Consider the following 18,325-nt stretch of genomic DNA (forward strand, 5'->3'; position numbering starts at 1 on the left):
AAGTCACTGAATATTTCAGAGCTTACCCCAAATATGCACTCACAGCCAATTCTTACTAAACTAACATGTATTAAAAAGAATTGGGAGAATGTATTAGTTAAAAGATTAATATACATACAGACATAGGTAAAGTTATGAGACCAAATTTGCCGAAGAGATGGCAATCTTTGTAGTTTCAAAGAGTTCTTTCAGAATTAGTCCATTGGACTACAGCCTTTGTCCTAATTCATATTCAAGGTGATCCAGCTTAGGACTGGGATCTCAGTTCTTATGGCTAAGGCTTCCCCTGCATGAAACTTTAAGCAGATCTGAGATAAAAAGGATCAGGTCACAAGCGTCTTTATATAGTCTTCTAGCAGCCTCTTGAAACAGCAGTCCTGAGAGAACAATAAAGCCTTGAGGTAACCTTCCATTTCCCAAAAAATCATCGTAATCAACTACATGAATGAGCAAAAGGTACTTTATCAATTAAGCAGTTAATCACAAACTTTCAAGAGACATACAGAAAATGAAATTTTACACAAGATTCATCTAAACATCAATATTCCCTTTTCAACTGCTACGGTAACTGATAGGAACTGTCCATTTACATGGTTAACATCTGTAAGTAAACAAGCAAATAGTACTTCTGACTTCCAACAACATAGGCTAGAACTTGGAAATGCAATCCTATCTAGCATTGAATGACCATAATTACTATTGCCATGTTTTTCTAATGTGTCTCTACCCACTTACTCTGAGTGAATTAGCCTGCAAACTACTTAACCCTTTTTGTCCATGTATCATACCTGGTACAAGATTTGTTGTAACTGTATAACACTGGTAAAAACAAAGATTTTTATTATCATACTCTAATCAGATAGTGTCACAGGAGGATCACCACAATTCATACTGGGGTCTCTCCAAAACCAGAGCAGTGGGTTGTTCAGTTTGTAACCTAAACTGAACAAAAGGAGGGTTACCATCTACCTAAAACTTCATGTAGCTCTTGTTCTCCTCAACAATTTTGGCTTATCGTTTCTACACAAACACATTAATCTGGTGTAACATTGTGTAGGTCTCACCTAGGAATAGGTACCTTTGCCTGGTTATGACTGTCAATTATAGTTTAATGTTCAAGCACTTTACACATTTGAAATATTATTTTAGGTATTTTCTATCGAAAAAAATTTCATAAACAAGGTATAAATTTGAAAATATAACAAACTTTTTAAGTCACATCATCCATGGTATCCAGAGCTGAAAAAGAGCTAGCCCCTTTCCAGAAAAATAGCAATAGATCCTATTTGTAAAATGAATACTCATTTATCTCAAGCTTATTTTACCAAAGCCAAGTTCTTCTGTGCTAGCTTGCTGTGACATTTGAAATGCCCTAGTTTAAAACTGAAACTGAGCCAGCGTTTGATCCCAATGCAGAGCTTCTGTTAACATGCACCCTAAAAATATTTTTAAATGACATCTTATTATCCAGATTGAATTTTTTACAGTGTGGAACCAGATTTTTATCAAGGTAGATGATTTCACTCTCACATTGATCATTTGTCCTAAAAACTGACTACAGGCAGTCCCCGGGTTACGTACAAGATAGGGACTGTAGGTTTGTTCTTAAGTTGAATTTGTATGTAAGTCGGAACTGGTACATATTGTAGGGGAAACTCTAGCCAAACATTTTTTTTAGTTTTGGATAGCATAGGGAAAGGTTAACTCCCCTCTAATGTTTGTTTTGCTGTCTGTTCCCCTGTTCAGAAGATTTCACATCTATTTCTGTCCCTGTGACAAACTCAGGACTAAAGGAGTAACTCATCAAATACCAAACAGCTCTGCACCATGCTTTGAGCTAATAGCTTTATTTCCACACACCACCCAGGGTTCTAGGAGGAGGGTCCTTTTTTTGCTAACACAATGAGGCCAGCACTTTGTTTGTTTTGGTGGAGTCTTTGTTTGCCCAGGGAGCCCAGCATGTATAGGGGGAGGAGGGGCGGAGAGGCTGCTTTTGTCTGCTGTTCTGCAGCCTGTTGCTCAGGGGAGGGGGCAGCCTGTTGCGGGGAGGGGGGAGGCGTGCAGGATGCGAGGCCGCGGGGGGGGGGCAGAGGGCTTGGGGAGGCACTTTTCCTCTGCCCGGCAGCTCTGCAGGATCCCTGTCCCTGTGGCCAGCTGCTGCAGGCAGAGGCCAGTTGGAGCCGGCCGAAGAGGAGGAGGAGGTGGATTCTAGGACCCAGGTGAGCGAGCCCCAGGGACGCTGCTGCTCTCCGGGAGCCAGGCACGTATAGAGGGGAGGAGGGGCGGAGAGGCTGCTTTTGTCTGCTGTTCGGCAGCCTGTTGCTCAGGGGAGGGGGCAGCCTGTTGCTGGCAGGGGGGTGGGGGGACAGCGGGCGTGGGGAGGCACTTTTCCTCTGCCCGGCAGCTCTGCGGGACCCCAGTCGGAGCCGACCCGAGGAGGAGGAGGATCCTAGGACCCAGGTGAGCGAGCCCCGGGAATGCTGCTGCGCATGTGCGGGAGTTGCCTCACCCCGTTCGTATCTAGGGATCCGACGTAAGTCGGATCCACGTAAGTCGGGGACTGCCTGTATATCAAGTTCTGGACCCTGATCCAGCATAATTTTCAATACACAGTATAACACTCTGCTTTTCCTCCTCCTGAAAAAAAAACCCACACCGATTTTAGTACAATGCCTCAAGATTTTGTATAGTAACTAGTACACCACATTGATATTACAGACCACTTTTCATCTGAGGCACTCAACACTCTTTAAAAACATGAATTAAGCCTTCAAGAACATCTGAGAGCCAAGGTGGTAGGTTATCAGCATTTTACAGATGAGGCACAAGGAGTTTAAGTGATCTATGGGCTCACAGTGAGTGAGCTGGTGACAGATATAGAGCCCAACAGTTCTGACCATACTCCCTTGATCAAAGTACAGGTTGGACCTCTCTCATCCGGCACCCTTGGGACTTCACTGGTCCCGAACAAGGAGATTTGCTGAACCAGAGGATATCCCTCCTAACATGGCCCATAATACCCCCAGCTAGGACTCTAGCAGAGGCCCACTGCTGCCTGCCCGGCCATGGCTCCCCAGGCTGGAGCTCTGGGGCTGCCAGGGCTCTGTGGCTTCTGGGGGCTCTTTGGCTGCTGGGGGCTCTGCAGCCACTGCCAGCCCCCCACTACCACCCAACAGCAGGAGCCAGTACGCATTGCCCTATTAACACAGGGCTCCTGTCTGAGACATGCCCCTCCTACCCCACTCCTGCCATGTGGCCCAACCTCCTTATACCTGGACACTGTGTCCAGGAACATCTGTGGTCTGGCCAGACCAGAGTCCCAGTCAATAGAGGTCCAACCTGTACTTGATCTCTTCCTAAAATGATTTAATGGTATGACCTTACAGAAAAGGCAAAACATTTTAAATCTACAAAAAGGTCTAGTTTCCTTTTTGACAAACAAATGCTTTATGAGAGATATCTATCGCCACTGCTTTGGTATTACTTAAGCCTTTGCTCAAACTCCAAGGCATAATTCAAGAATAGAATTTCAACTGTTAAAAATGAACTTTGAAATACTAACCATATAGTGTCAACTACAGAACAGGGGGATATATTCTGTACTGAATTCCATTCTATGCACAGCCACTAAAGTCTATGGGGTCTTCCCAAAATGTAAGTAGTACAGAATTTAATCTCAAAAAGAGAAACACAAGGTTTAGCAACCAAGTGAGCATGACTTTTTATATTTATTACATATTTATGCACGGTTATTTGGCCTCATCTCTGCCCACCTTACCCCAATTAACATAAGCTACAATATACAAATTATATTTTGTTTGCATCAGAAGTGCTGTCCTTATTCCACTTTCAAACAGATCCCAGATTCTAAAACAGTCCATGGCTAAATATAAACTCCCTTTGCATTCTTGATCACTGATAAGGTTACAAGCACTTGAGTTTTAAGCCGAAGTACATAGAGTATCACAGGGACAAACTTATTTGTTTAGCCAGCAACTGATATTTGGCACATTATATGCATGAAAAAGTACAACTCAATTACATTTTGTAACTGAAATAAAAGAGCACATTGTACATCTTTATAGAAGTGAGCTGTTAACAGTGGAAGACCTTCTTATTAGTTTATATAATCTGCAATGGCTGCACAAACGCCAAGTGGGAATTAAGCACCTAACAATTTCTTATACCAATTACAGTAAACTTCCGATAATCCGGCACCTTTGGGACCCAGGGGGTGCCGGATTATCAGATATGCCGGACTATCAGAAGGGGGGGCTATGAGGGGTCTGGGGTGGGGGAGGATGCCACCCCAGACCCCTCATAGCCCCCCCCTTCCGATAGTCCAGCTCTGCCACAGACGTCCCTGATTCAGCCGCTGCTGAAACTGACCAGCAGCGGCTGAATCGGGGACGCCTGCAGCAGAGCAGCTGGAGTGCTACCGGGTTGGTCCGGTAGCGCCGACCCTTGGCGCGGCGAGACCAACCCGGCAGCACCCCAGCTGCACTTGGGGACACCTGGGGCAGAGCAGCTGGGGTGCTGCCGGGTTGGTCCCGCAGCGCCGCTCCTCGGCGCTGCGGGGACCAACCCGGCAGCGCCCCAGCTGCTCTGTCCCAGGCATCCAGATTCAGCCGCTGTTGAAAATGACCAGCGGCTGACTCCAGGAAGCCCAGGGCAGAGCAGCTCTACCCCAGGCTTCCTGGAGTCAGCCGTTGGTCAGTTTCAACAGCGGCTGAATCTGGACGCCTGGGACAGAGCAGCTGGGGTGCTGCCAGGTTGGTCCCCGCAGCGCCGCACCTCGGCGTTGCAGGGACCAACCTGGCAGCACCCCAGCTGCTCTACTCCAGGTGTCCCCAAGTCAGCTGCTGCTGAAACTGATCAGCGGCTGATTCCAGGAAGCCTGGGGCAGAACAGCTATGCCTCCAGCCTCCTGGAGTCAGCTGCCGGTCAGTTTCAGCAGCGGCTGAATCGGGGACACCTGGGGTGCTGCCCGGTTGGTTCCGCAGCCCCGAGGGGCAGCGCTAGGGGACCTACCCGGCAGTGCCCCAGCTGCTCTGCTTCTGGCTTCCACAATTCAGACGCTAGTCAGTTTTAGCAGCGGCTGAATCGGGGAAGCTGGGGGCAGAGCAGCTCCAATGGTCCGGCTGCCCGGGTTCCTGATAGTGCCGGACCATCAGATGCCGGACCATCGGAGTTTTACTGTATGTACCATTGACTGATTTTGGAGCGAAAGGTCATTCTGACCAAGCTGAAGGAGAAGAAAAAAAATAGAAAGGTGCAATCAAGGTAAGAAGAATCAAAATGTCTTTCTATTCTTCCCATCCCTAAGAACACTTAAAGCACCTTAAGTTTAACTCATAGTATGAATCTACCTAGTACACAGTCATCTATATTATTTGTTTTATCTATATGCCTTGAACATAGCTTTGCATTGGCCAAGTAAAAAACTTCAAATTCTGAAATAAATACCAACTATTTGCTTCTACACTTACCTTGAATGAAGAATGCATATGCTCTTCCATCTTCACTATGAACTTCCCTTCAGTGTCAAAGGAAGGCTCCCATTCACAGAATGTAGACAACTGTGCACAGTGCTGTAAATGAACTAAAATTGTCTTGTGCAACTGTTTGTTGTAGAATCACATGTGCTTAAATGAGTCTTCATAAACCTTTGTCCTCAACAACCACAAATTTTGTCAACCTGTGCATGCATTTCTATTAGTAGATGAATTAATCCTAGTAAGTGACTGAAATGCTGGTCTGAGATTTACAATCAGTCCTGGATCTAGATCCAGAGACCAGTTTAGGTGATTAAGATTTAATGCTTTACAAGCTACCAGACACACAAGCAAATGGTTTATACCAATGAATGAATATTATATATATATATATATATATATAATGTCCACATTCAAATGCCAAATATTAAGCTTTAGTGGGTAGGAAGGCAATAACTGGAGAAGACTGCTACAAAATTATTTAGTTGAAAGATCAGTACAAATTATTTCTAGCGCTAATTGCGGGCTAGTGACTTTTTTTTCAAGCTTTGCTCACCAAAATATATATATTTTGTGGCCTCACAAAGATTCATAAAAATTTCAATTAGACAAACCAGGGAGGGAAAGTTAGAGTAAATCATCATTAGCTTGAAATTTAAAGAAGTAAAAAAACATATCCGTGAATGTTCAGTATATTTACTAGAATTTTAAATAACAGCGTGTGTCCATTTATTAATTCATTTAAATTTTGTAGTACATAATATGTGAGTGTGGATTAAAATCTCCATTTTACAGCAGGAATTAACTACATCTCAGAACTGTAACAGGGACACCGAGAGGGCATCAGTATTGAATACTCGCGCCCTGGTGATTCAGTGGGGTTAATATCAATAGAGCCATTGATCTGGGGTGAAGCAAGGAAAATCCTCAAGAAAAAGATGTCTCCACCTGCTTTTAAGAGACTAGCTCCCAAGCAAGGAGAGCCATTACACCTCCAGAATCAGAAGATATAGCTGTAGAAGTATGAGACAGGATATTTCCCCAAGGATAATTGGCCCAACACACTCAGGAGTGGTGAGGATGGGCAGGGGGGAGTTTAAACATGTTATTTTGCATCCATCTTTAACTCTTTTGGGCTATCAGTAAATCACCTGTGGTTAGGAAGTTTCTTTGCAATGCCAGGATTCCTTGCTCCCTGACTATAACAAGATAGTACAGGTTGCACCTATGTAAACTGGGACACACTGATCCGGGGAGCAGTGGGGGGAGAGAAGCCCAGTGCATAGCCCAGCTTGGCTGCCCGGGGGAAGGGGGCTGACAGCCAGGAAGCCGCTGTGCTGCCAGGAGAACCGGCAGGAGCCCAGTGCACAGCCCAGCTAGACCACTGGGGGGATGGGGGAGAGGTGGAAGCCACCAGCACAGGGTGTCATACGGCCCCTGCAGAGCAGGGATGGGAGCCTGCATGCAATTGTTAATGCTAATCAAAAAGCCCAGGCTTATCAGTTAACCATTTGAACAGTTATACTTTTACATCCCTAATTGCTAATACAACATTAATTTTTCCCTTTTGCACATACACGTCTTGGTAGGGACTTAAATTATATCATCCAGGTTTCCTTCATGTCCTACTTTGCTGCCAAGCTAAAATAATTCTAATATACTGAAGGCATGATTTTCTTGCTTAAAAACTGTTAGTTTCACCATGTTGTACCATTTGAAAACTTAAATTAATATATTTAGTAATTTCTGCTAAATTTCCTGGTATAAAAAGATTTTTGACCTTTGTGAAGATTACCCAGAAAACATTTTTTAAATATAAGTGTAGCATGTGTCACTACTCTATTATCGGATATAGTAACTGATTTTAGTGATCTTTTATGGTAGGGATTATTACTGAGTCAAGCATGGTCAATACAACATAATTAGATGGACATAAGCCTTACACTGAGTTAACTCTGTAAACACCTATATTAAAACATAGCTCCCACTGATGAAACTCGCTCATTACATTGATTTAATAATTCCACCTCCATGTACCTGAGAGGGCTCTTGTACATTTCAAAAGCAAAGTGCCACAGGGAGAATGGAGCCACTGGGTGACAAACACTCACCTACTTCCCGTAGTGCTTCCCGTAGTGCTTCTGCTTTTGAAATGTTGCAAGAGCTCTGCTCTTACTACATTCCAAAGGTGGAAATACCACCAGTTTCCCACTACTCCCCAGGGAGACGGGGTTGGGGGGAGCCAGCTTTTAAGCTGGCTCCCCCCAGCATTAGATCCTGTTCCCCCCCTTGTTGCCTCTCTGATAGAGGCAGCGGGGCGGGGGGCAGGGGGCCGAAGTGATTAGTTGAGTAAATTAGGCTGACAGTTTTGTAGTGTAGATGCGCCCTCAGTCTTTGAATTAAGTCCTCCAGAACTCTTGGCTTAACAACAACAGGTCCTGATGACTTACCACTCTTTACAGTGTCAAACAAGAAGATAATAAAGCAAATGACAGACTAGTCACTGATTGTGGCTCAGCTTTATTAACTGAAAAGAGTATGCCTGAGGATGGCACTGCCTTATTCTCTGTGGTGAAGAATAACACAAAGTAGTCATTTAGCTTAACACAAATGTCGCTATGTCGGGGAAAGGCCCTACATAATCCCTAGAAGTCAGCAGAATACACCATTCTATCACAAATTTCCTGTCTCTGATAAACAAAATAAATCCCATTTTCATATACATGTTCATGTTTCATATTATACGTTCTTTCAGATTCTCTGTTTACCTTCTAATTACCATCTTATATGTCCAAATATGGCTGCACTCATTGCTACTGTTCAGAGCACATTACAGATAAAACAATTTTAGAGGAAAGTTGAGTTATATCCTTCTGAAATCCTCAATTACTTTCATTGGAGAAAAATGTTTTGTATGTGCCAGAATATATCACCACTGAGCTAGTATTCTGGGAGCATGCCAAAGAGCAGTGAAGGAGGCTACACATCAGGACCAACACCATTCACATTAAAATAGCAGTCAATCATTTGGATCCTTGTAATCACACAGTGAAGATGAAACAAAATACAGGACTATGTAGCACTTTAAAGACTAACAAGATGGTTTATTAGATGATGAGCTTTCATGGGCCAGACCCACTTCCTCAGATCAAATAGTGGAAGAAAATTGTCACAACCATATATACCAGTTTAAAAAAAATGAACACATATGAAAAGGACAAATCAAATTTCAGAACAGAAGGGGGATGCGTGGGGGCGGGGGGGGGGGGAAGGTAGATGTCTGTGAGCTAATGGTATTAGAGGTGATAATTGGGGAAGCTATCTTTGTAATGGGTAAGATACCCAGAGTCTTTGTTGAGACTCACGTGTAGAGTGTCGAATTTTAGCATGAATGACAGTTCAGAGGATTCCCTTTCAAGTGCAGATTTAAAAGGCTTTTGGAGCAGGATGCAGGTGATTAAGTTGTTGAGACAGTGTCCTTTCTGGTTGAAATGGCAAGAAACTGTTTTTTCTTTGTGATCCTGTCTAATATCTGTTTTGTGGGCATTGATCCTTTGGAGAAGTGTCTGAGAAATTTGTCCAATGTACATAGCAGACGGACACTTATGGCACATGATAGCATAAATTATATTACTGGATGCGCAGGAATATGTGTTCTTGATCTTATAACTCACTTGGTTAGGTCCAATAATGGTATCAGCAGAGTGAATATGTGGACAAAGCTGCAATGAGGTTTGTTGCAAGGGAAGGTACCAGGGTTGGTATTAGTGTGGTATGACCTGTGGTTGTTGGTAAGAATCATCCTGAGGTTAGGTGGTTGTCTACAGTGAAGATGGTTGTTTTTCAAAGAGCAGTTAACGTGATAAAAGTATATGAGGAAAAACAACAAAGCACCTCTCTCCCCACACTGATTTGTGTTATGTATATTATATTTTTATTCAACTTAACTCCAATGGAATATCAAAGAAACATGATAATGGAAAGTTTGTATTATTGTAGCAGGGTGTAAAACTAACTACACTGTGGGTAGGGACATAAAGAGTTTAACTGGCTCAACAATAAGCTTATCAGTTACTATTGATAGTTAAAGTCTTCATGGGGCTGCTGGCAGCCACATGGGGCCAAGAGCCCTGGCAGCGGGTAACAGTGTAACCCATAGAATTTTTAACACTTTTATTCATTTTTTACATCCCTAATTGTGGATACCAACAGTTCACAATAGAACTACAAAGCTAGTCTTTGACCTTAGACTACTTTCAGTTTTTAGAAGACTAATTATATTTCCTGTTACAGACTAACTCAGCTACCCCTCTGAAACTTTTATATTTTTAGTGTTATTTTTCTCATTTTTTACACTTACTTGGGTTCAACAGTTCTCTCTCCGTCTGTATTTTCTTAGAGTCTTACTTTTTCAGATCTATTTTATTTTTATGTATGAGGTAACTGATGCCTTGATTCTGCTTTCCCTTTCATCGTAAAGAATTAATTTCTCTTCACTACACTCTCAGGGTATGTCTACACTGCATTCCTCTTTTAAGAGAGGAATGCAAATGCAAACAAATGAAATTGCGAATGAAGTGCGGATTTGCATAATCGTGGCTGGTCGCATTTTCAAAATACCCTATTTTAAGATAAAAATTCTGTTTAGATGCAGTTATTTCGAGAAAAAATACCCCTTTTTTCAAAATAACCCTTATTCCTATAAAATGAGATAATAAAATATTACCAGATAGCTGCCTAAATTTGTTCACTGAACTGCAAGCATTCCAGTAAGATTTCAAGTCATCTGCAAATTCCAAGAGACACAAACTCTTCCTCTGGTTTAAAAAAAGAGTCTTCAAATCCATAATTTAATAAAATACTGTTTTGTATTAAACAGAAATCATTGCAGAAAACTCACAATATTTGATAATCTTAAAAATTCGAGATTAGTGGGAGGGAAGTAGGAAAGAAGAAATAATACTAAACTTGAATATTTGAGGGGAGAAGTGTTATTTATTGCTGTAGCAAACAGTGTGCCACACATGGTTGAGAATCAACAAACCAGTAATGAATTCCTGTTTGCAAAATATCTTACCATTTCAGAGTGTAGATTTGCAGTGAATTATCACCAATGGCAAACAGTTTATAAAAAGAAGTCTTTCATTATACATTTTGAAGAAATCTTCAGGAGCGCTATTCCCTCGCACAGAAAAGCAAATAGATCCAAAGGGTTGCATCTCCTTTTACTAGGACTCTCTGGTCCAGCATGGACAATGGATGTTCCTGGACTAAGGATGTTAAAATGCAGTTATCTTGCTAATTGCTGCAGCTCTGCATTTTAATGCTCTGGCACCAACCCCTGGTTCATGGCATACGGGGCTGGCTGTAGCCAGCCCAGGCCGCCACAAACAGGGGCTGCTGCGGGAGCAGCATCTGCCCATGGTGAGCTTCGGTCCACCACGGGCTTCACAGCAGCCTCCACTCCCTCCCCCACCCCCGCCCCCGTCTCTGATAGAGGCAGCAGGGGGGTCAGGCAGCACTGCAGAGACAGTGCTGGGGGGAACCGGCTTTTAAGTCAGCTCCCCCCAGCACCAGACCTGTTTCCTACTCCCTTCCCCACCCTCACTGCCTCTCGAGGCAGCAAGAGGAGGAGCGAGTAGTCGATACTCCAGTCAACTACCCAATTATTTTATGCTTATCAGCTAGTTGACTAGTTGACTATTCGCTAACATCTATATCCTGGATCACACAGTCCAGGAACAGGGAGGTCTGGCGGCAAGGCAGGAGTGCTGTAGGGGACACTGGCAACTCAGCTAGGAACACAGTGGTGAGCGAGAAGATGGGCTGCATGGTTGGGAGTTCTGCCCACAGCTGACCTACATGGCCCCAGCAGCTGGGGCACTCAAGCCTGGCAGCAGCCGTGAACCATCAGCCACAGCCAGGGAGCTCCAACCCCAGCAGCAATCAATCAGGGAGCTCTAGCCGGGGGCATGGAGCTCTGGCCCCATCCCTATGCCCTGTCCTCAGAGTTCTGGCCCTGGCTACAAAGCCAGGCGGCTGCGGAGCTCTGCCCCAGTTGTACAGCTCTGACTTTGGTGCTCCAGCAACAGCTGGACCAGCAGCATCGAGAGATCCCCTAGGGAGGTGGGGCTGGCTGAAGCCCTAGCCCAGTTTCAACAGGGGCCAGGAGGGGAAGGCCCTTCCCTGGTCTGGCAAAACCCCTTGTTCAGGATCAGTCAGGTCCCAAGAGTGCCATACTGGTGAGGTCTAACCTGTAGTAATATGGGATACTACTAACAAATTATGGATCTATCTTCCTCTTTTTCAGGCAACACTGCTTCTGCTTCATTAAAGACTCTAAAATAGACAAGATATCAGATTTATATAGTTCCTTTCATTCTGGAGACGTCAAAACATTTAACATATCTATACATTTTAAAAGTACCAGTCTATGTTAGGAGCACTGACTTCATCACCATAATTCTACCAGTGTGTCAGCTGTTTCAAAGTGCACTACACAATATGGCATGCCAACAATGAACAGCATGAGTCTAGTGGTAGCAAAGAATATCACATCCAATTAAAACTGAAAAGGACCCTTAGGCAAAGTAATTATCCAGAAAGGAATCTGAGAATACAATGATTTACTGTTCTACATTTGCAAAAGTACCACAAGATCTTTAATAACTAAAAGTGGTAAGGACTTCAGTTTCAGATCTCATCAAAGAGATGGCACCTCAGAAGCACAATTTTTCATCTACTAGGACACTGGCCAAGATGACTCAATGCCACCTAATGAATCACCAACAACCTCTTGCAGCATCTTGGTCTTCTTTGGAGATTTCAAATATGAGCACTGAGCCTAATTTAATTACAATGCTGACAAGATCATAGCTGCACGTATAATTGCAGTGATACGATGGGCCTTGATTGTCTCCTCTATCACTGCAGATGGGATCCTTAAGACAGAGATATTTCCTCCCTCAAACACACATCCACAAAATTCTCATTGCAGCAGCCCCTCTTTCAGAATTCCACCAGGACTTTTATAGGACTTGAGAGGAACACAAGGGGGGCAATTATTTATAAGTGTTTCAAAGTCAAACTCAGTTTCCTTACACACCTAAATTCCTCCTGTGGGAATCTACGTAGGACAGTACATTTCTGTTAGTCTCTAAGGTGTCACAGGACTATTTTGATTTTAAAGTTACAGACTAACACAGCTACCCCTGTGAGACTTATAGGACAGTATAGAGTAACACTTATCTTTGTTAGACCAGCTACTGTAACAATTCAACCTATCAACCCAAAGCGGTCAAGATGAACCAAGTTTAATACCAGAGCTAACAATCACCATAAGGTAGCATGAGTCACTTGACTGCCAACCCTAGATTTTCAGAAGATGCCAAGTAGCTTTTCATCTAAAAATTAAATGGGAAAGGATTATAGACTGTACCACACTCCGATATTTCACTAGAATGTAAATTAAAGGGAAATCTAGTATATATTTGAGAGAATTTGTCTGCTCATGAACTCCTCCTACATGATGAGACTTAGGACCACCAAAGTGAATACACAGCTTTCTCTTATCATAATTTAAAGCAAAGTAAGAGTTTGGATATACCAGGAAACTAGGATGTGCTTTGAATGGGATTGCACCTCATAAAAATCCTAGAGAAGAGAGACAATTACTAGGCAGGTGAAAGGGGCTGCCCTCCCCCTCCATCCAAGACAGTCCATCTACTTCCACCAAAGCGCCCACCAGAGGGGGGGGCACTGAAGCTCCCCCACCCCCAAGTCATACAGGAACATTGCTGGCTGTTCCCCATCATGGAGCAGGGAAAGTGCACAATTTGCTGCATTCCTCACTCTGGCTTGAAAGAGCAGGAGACAGATGAACCTGGACCCGACCCAGCCATGGGATATGCCTCTCTCCCCCAGCTGTGTTCAGTGGAGCTGCAGTGGCCATGGAGAGGTGCTTCTAACTTCGCTCCAAGCTGCTGCCCTGATAGAGGGCTGGGTGTCCTCTCTCTCTCTCTCTGGGGACAGCCTGCATATTGAACCCCTCACCTCTAGAGCAATGATTTTAATAAAACATATATATTTTCATTTTATTTTCCAAAAAAATTGAAATGAATTGTATTAAGGACCAAAGAAATGCCAGGTAAATTTTCTAGTGTTAATATTAGGAATGTTAGGCAGTGTGTAATTGAATAGTCATGTAACTGCATCAAATTTTATCGATTACATGACTATTCAATAGTCCCTGGAGGGGGGGGGCCAGCAGCCAGCGTGCTTCCGGCCCCACTTCCAGGGACAGATCTGTCCATTGGGAGCTCGGCCCCCCGCCGACAAGGGCTGCTGCCACAGAGCAGCTCCTGTCCACAGCGAGCTGAGGCCCACCAGACAAAGATTGCTTTGTAGTAGTTTCCCCTGGGTCCCTCCCCACTGCTGCCTCTGACACAGAGGCAGCAAGCGGGGGTAGAATTGTATGTAGTTGGCAGGATTAACAGGTAAAACCAGGCTTATTGGTTAATTGTAAAGTCATCTGCACACTGACATCCCTAATTATCACATAAATAAAAGACCCACCACACTATATACATATTATACACACACATATCTTCCTCACACCACGTTATCACCAACAGATTGGGTAATATATTAACAATGGGCTCCTGGAAGAGGATGGAGGGAACTGGATGAACTCTTTCTGTTTGGACTGTTTACCCAAAACGGTTTCAACGGATTAAAAAAAAATCCACCCTACATTTATGCCTGATGCCTCAAAATGATATTACTATACAGACAACAAGTCAAAGTGTATGGCATTTAAAAGCAACAACAGCAGCAGCAAAACAAAACCAAAAAAAGTGTACAAGCTCTATCTGAGTTCTATCAGAATGGTAGACTAGGTGACCAGGGTGATCTTCTAATCCTTAGAAGATTACAGAGACTTTTACCTCTAATTCAGTCTGCATCACTATGGACCAATAATCATTTTGCCATCTGCTAACTGTCTGGCCATAACCTGCATGAAATGAATTTGTGGTCTCATTCCAGTGTCCTGTTGAGCGAGTGCCTACATATGACCATAGAGGAGACCTATATGTACCTGACTGAATGTATACCGCTGTAAATAGCAGATATATCCTTTCAATTAAGATCAGTTTCAGCAGAGACCAAACGGTGACTGCAACATAAAAATTACCATATTATTAAACAAGAATATATTTTTTGGTACAAGACCAAGCAAGTACATCAATGACTTAAAGGAGTTAAAAAATAAATTGTATTAAAGTAACATTCTGGATACAATTCAAATATGTCCTGGTCCACAATAGTTCTGAATGCCAGTTAAGGTTTGTACTTCTTCGGAGCAGTTTATATTCACTCTGCAGTATGGACTGAATAACTTAGAACCAGAAGCCTGCTAGCAAAATTACACAGGCTTGGCATCTCACTGAAATATGGACTGTTACCATAAACTTATCAATCTCTTATTTAATTAGAAACTGTTAGTCTTTAATCTTTCCACCAAATTGCCCCCATTCTCTCTTCAAACTGGGGCACTGTTGTTAATCTAGACCTTTACAACCATCAAATCATCTGAGCATTCAAGTTCTGTTACTACATCTATCCACTAGAGCAGTGATCACCAACCTGTAGATCGGGATCTACTAGTAGATCTTTGGAGTCTCTGACAGGTGATCCTGACTGGTTTGGCTGGGAGGCTATCAAGTCCCTGCACATCAGCTGCCCTTCCCATCACTGCCCTGCTGCTCCTGCACAGAGCCTCAGAGCAGTCCTCTGGGAGCCTCTTGCTTGTTGTGCAGAGTGGGGGAAACAGGCAGGAAGGCACTGATGTCACTGTCTCCCTCCCCTGTATCCCATCTTCACAGAGTGAGGAGGGTGGGGCCTCGGCAAAGGGGTGGGACAGAGGTATTTGGGTCTGAGGTAGATCCTGGACTGACAAATTGAAAAAGTGATCTTGTGCTTAAAGATTGGAGACCACTGCAGTAGAGTATCCCAGCTGATTATGATAGAAATATAGCCATGTTACTCTGGTGTAGCTGAAACCAAAAACAGGACTATGTAGCTCTTTAAAGACTAACAAGATGGTTTATTAGATTATGAGCTTTCGTGGGCCAGACATATGTGTGTTCATTTTTTAAACTGTATCCTTTGGTATATATGTATGGCTGTGACAATTTTCTTCCACTATTTGATATGAGGAAATGGGTCTGGCCCACGAAAGGTCATCTTTAAAGTGCTACATAGTCCTGTTTTTTGTTCCCGCTGATTATAGTTGTCAAGGTGTGACAAGTGGAGAAAGTCAAAAATATTAAGGACGAACTAGCTCAAACACCACCTTAAATTTCACTGAAAAATCAACTGAAAGCCAAAGCAGATCACATATGGAAGCAGGAGGAATACAAAAAATCTTCACAAAAAGAAATCATACTTTTAGCATTGATTCTTTGGTTTAAAAAGTCACAGGTGTATAGGTAAAATTTCACTCCAGTGACCTTACTGCACCCAGTTTAAATAAATACTATATTACTATTCTAGTAGAACCTAGAGGCCCTAAAAGAGATTGGAGGCGTACAGCATGAGGCAATACACCAGGCCTGGGCAAAATACAGCCCACTGGCCAGATGCGGCCCATCAAGCCACCAGGTCAGCCCTCTGGATGCAGCGGGGACCCACAGGCAGGATCCTCTGCTTGCCTACAGTACCGCATGCCACTCAGAAAAGTGACTGCAGGGCCATTTCTCTTTCAAAACTGATCTGGAAGAGGAGAGGCACAAGGCTTCAGGTGCTGCCACCCTGCACCCGGAACAAACCCATTGTCCAGTTTCTGACCAGAACCTGGACAATGGGAGCTGCCTGATTGAACAACAGGCAGCACACGAAGCCCCATGACCCTCTCCCCTCCAGCTTAGTTATTCACACAAGCACATGGCTCTGCAGGCTGTGCAGACACATGGTAGGCAGGCAGGCATGCTAGCTAATTGGCTGAGAAATGTTTTAAGTTCTGCATGCATTTAGCTCAGCAGGCTGGCTGGGCTGCTAGCTGGTAAGTCTCCTGGACAGAGCCTGCCTCTGACACTCTGCCCCTCCATTCAACATATCCAAGCCCTCTGCCCCCCTCCTGCACCCCAATCCCCTTAATCCTCCTACCCTAGGTCACAAACCAAACCCCTGTATCACAATCCCCTGCCTTAGGTCACAACTGCCTCCTTTACCCAAACTCCCTCTCTGACTCCACTCTCCCTCCTGCACCTCAGTCCCTTTCCCCAAACTCCCTTCTGCACCCAACCTCCACCCCAGACTCTGCACCTCCTCCATTAATATCATGGAAGAGTGCAACCCTCAACCACTTTCCAAAATCTTGGAATGGCCCCTCATCAAAAATTATTGCCCACCCCTGTACTACACAGAGAATACCTGTCCCATTTCAAAGATCCATAGGGAAAAATTACAAAACTTAACACAAATAAAGGCTTTACTCCCACCGTAAAATGTCAACAGTCCTTTTGGAGTAAAACATCAGTGTTGGAAACTTTAAACAGTAGTAGTATTTGGGTAATGTAGAAGTGCTAGAAAGTGAAACCAATCCATCTTAGTATCCAAGATGAATAAAATACAAACAGCAAACGCACAGCATTAATGGGTAAGCATTAAGTGGCATTTTAAAAACAGCTAGTTACGGATCCTGAGCTATTTTTAACACAAGTAAAAGAATGTTAAATAAACCGGTATTTTAAGATGACAGTTTCAAAAGTGCTCTATGGAGCACTGCCAGCTCAAGCAACGGGAAGAGACACAGCCTGCCCTGCGATAACAATCACAGGAGTGTCTCCTAAGTCCGATCCCTGAGCCACCTCGCAGCCCCGGGGCGCCGAGTGAGCACGCAACGCGTTTTGTCCCTGGGCTGAGACGCCCGTGGCTCGGGAAATGAAAGGCAGAGCTAAGCAGGCGGGACGGGCAGAGGCCGTTACGTTTCCACTCACTGACGCTTCCTACCATCGGTGCTAGAAGCCAGCCCCGGCTTGAAGTGGTTTCCATCGCACAGCGGGCTGACAGCTCTCAGCAGCACCCGCCCCGGGCCAGCTGCTCCAGCCTCCTCGCTCCCCGCCTCGGAAAACCCTCCAGGCCCCGGTGACCCACCGGGGAAGAAACTTTGCGGGGCCGGGGCGCGGCGCTGGCCGGCGGGGCAGGGACTGACCCAAGCCGTCCCATGGGGGGCGCGGCGGACACACAACCCCCCCCCCCCCCCCGCGGCTGTCGGGCAGCGCTCCGAGGGGGGGCGCAGCTGTCACTTTCGCCTGTGCCGCGCGAAACCCCCCCCCCTCCGAGCGAACGGCAACGCGCCCCTCCCCCCGCTCACCAAGGTAGTGTCTCCGCAGCAGACCGGGCTCCTCCAGCCCCAGGCTCCGCTTCCGCACGTCCCACAGCAGGTGCGGGCAGCACCCCCGGGACATGGCAACGCGGACGGGGAGTCGCTAGGGGGGGGGGGGGCTCGGGCTCAGACTCGGCGCCGGCGCCAGCCGCCCCCCGCGCTCACCATGGAGACCCGCTCGCTCGCGCGCACCCGCCTGCTGCCGAAGAACGAGCGGCCGCTCCACTCCCCTCCCCCCCCCATCTCACCCCGCCCCCTGACTCCTCCCCGACCCCGTTCGCAGCGCTCGAGACTTACACCTATCGCGGGAACGTCACTTTTGGTGGGTTCGGGCGGTGAAGGCTTGCAGCCGCCATCTTGGATTGGGGCACCGGAAAGCGCCTGCCCTTCCTTTGCCTTTCATCCGCGTCTGCCATCTTGGACCGGGCTCCGACGCGCTAAG

General features: G+C 45.1%; 1 protein-coding gene across 7 annotated transcripts in view; it reads right to left on the reverse strand.

Moving 5' to 3' along the window:
• DCAF6 (DDB1 and CUL4 associated factor 6) overlaps positions 1–18,123 on the reverse strand; it is a 156,182-nt gene extending 138,059 nt beyond the window's left edge. For 3 of the 7 annotated variants that reach the window (XM_075909054.1, XM_075909049.1, XM_075909043.1), the window contains exon 1: positions 17,872–18,122. In XM_075909054.1, the coding sequence (XP_075765169.1) occupies positions 17,872–17,965 (94 nt within the window). In that variant the 5' untranslated portion in view covers positions 17,966–18,122. Of the gene's footprint in view, positions 1–17,507; positions 17,652–17,871 lie in introns of those variants that run through there. The other 4 variants (XM_075909075.1, XM_075909079.1, XM_075909070.1 and 1 more) reach the window with 4 other exon arrangements.
• Between the last annotated feature and the right edge of the window lie 202 nt (positions 18,124–18,325).

This window comes from Pelodiscus sinensis, chromosome 1 (assembly GCF_049634645.1).
Source record: "Pelodiscus sinensis isolate JC-2024 chromosome 1, ASM4963464v1, whole genome shotgun sequence".
NCBI classification, from domain to species: Eukaryota; Metazoa; Chordata; order Testudines; family Trionychidae; genus Pelodiscus; species Pelodiscus sinensis.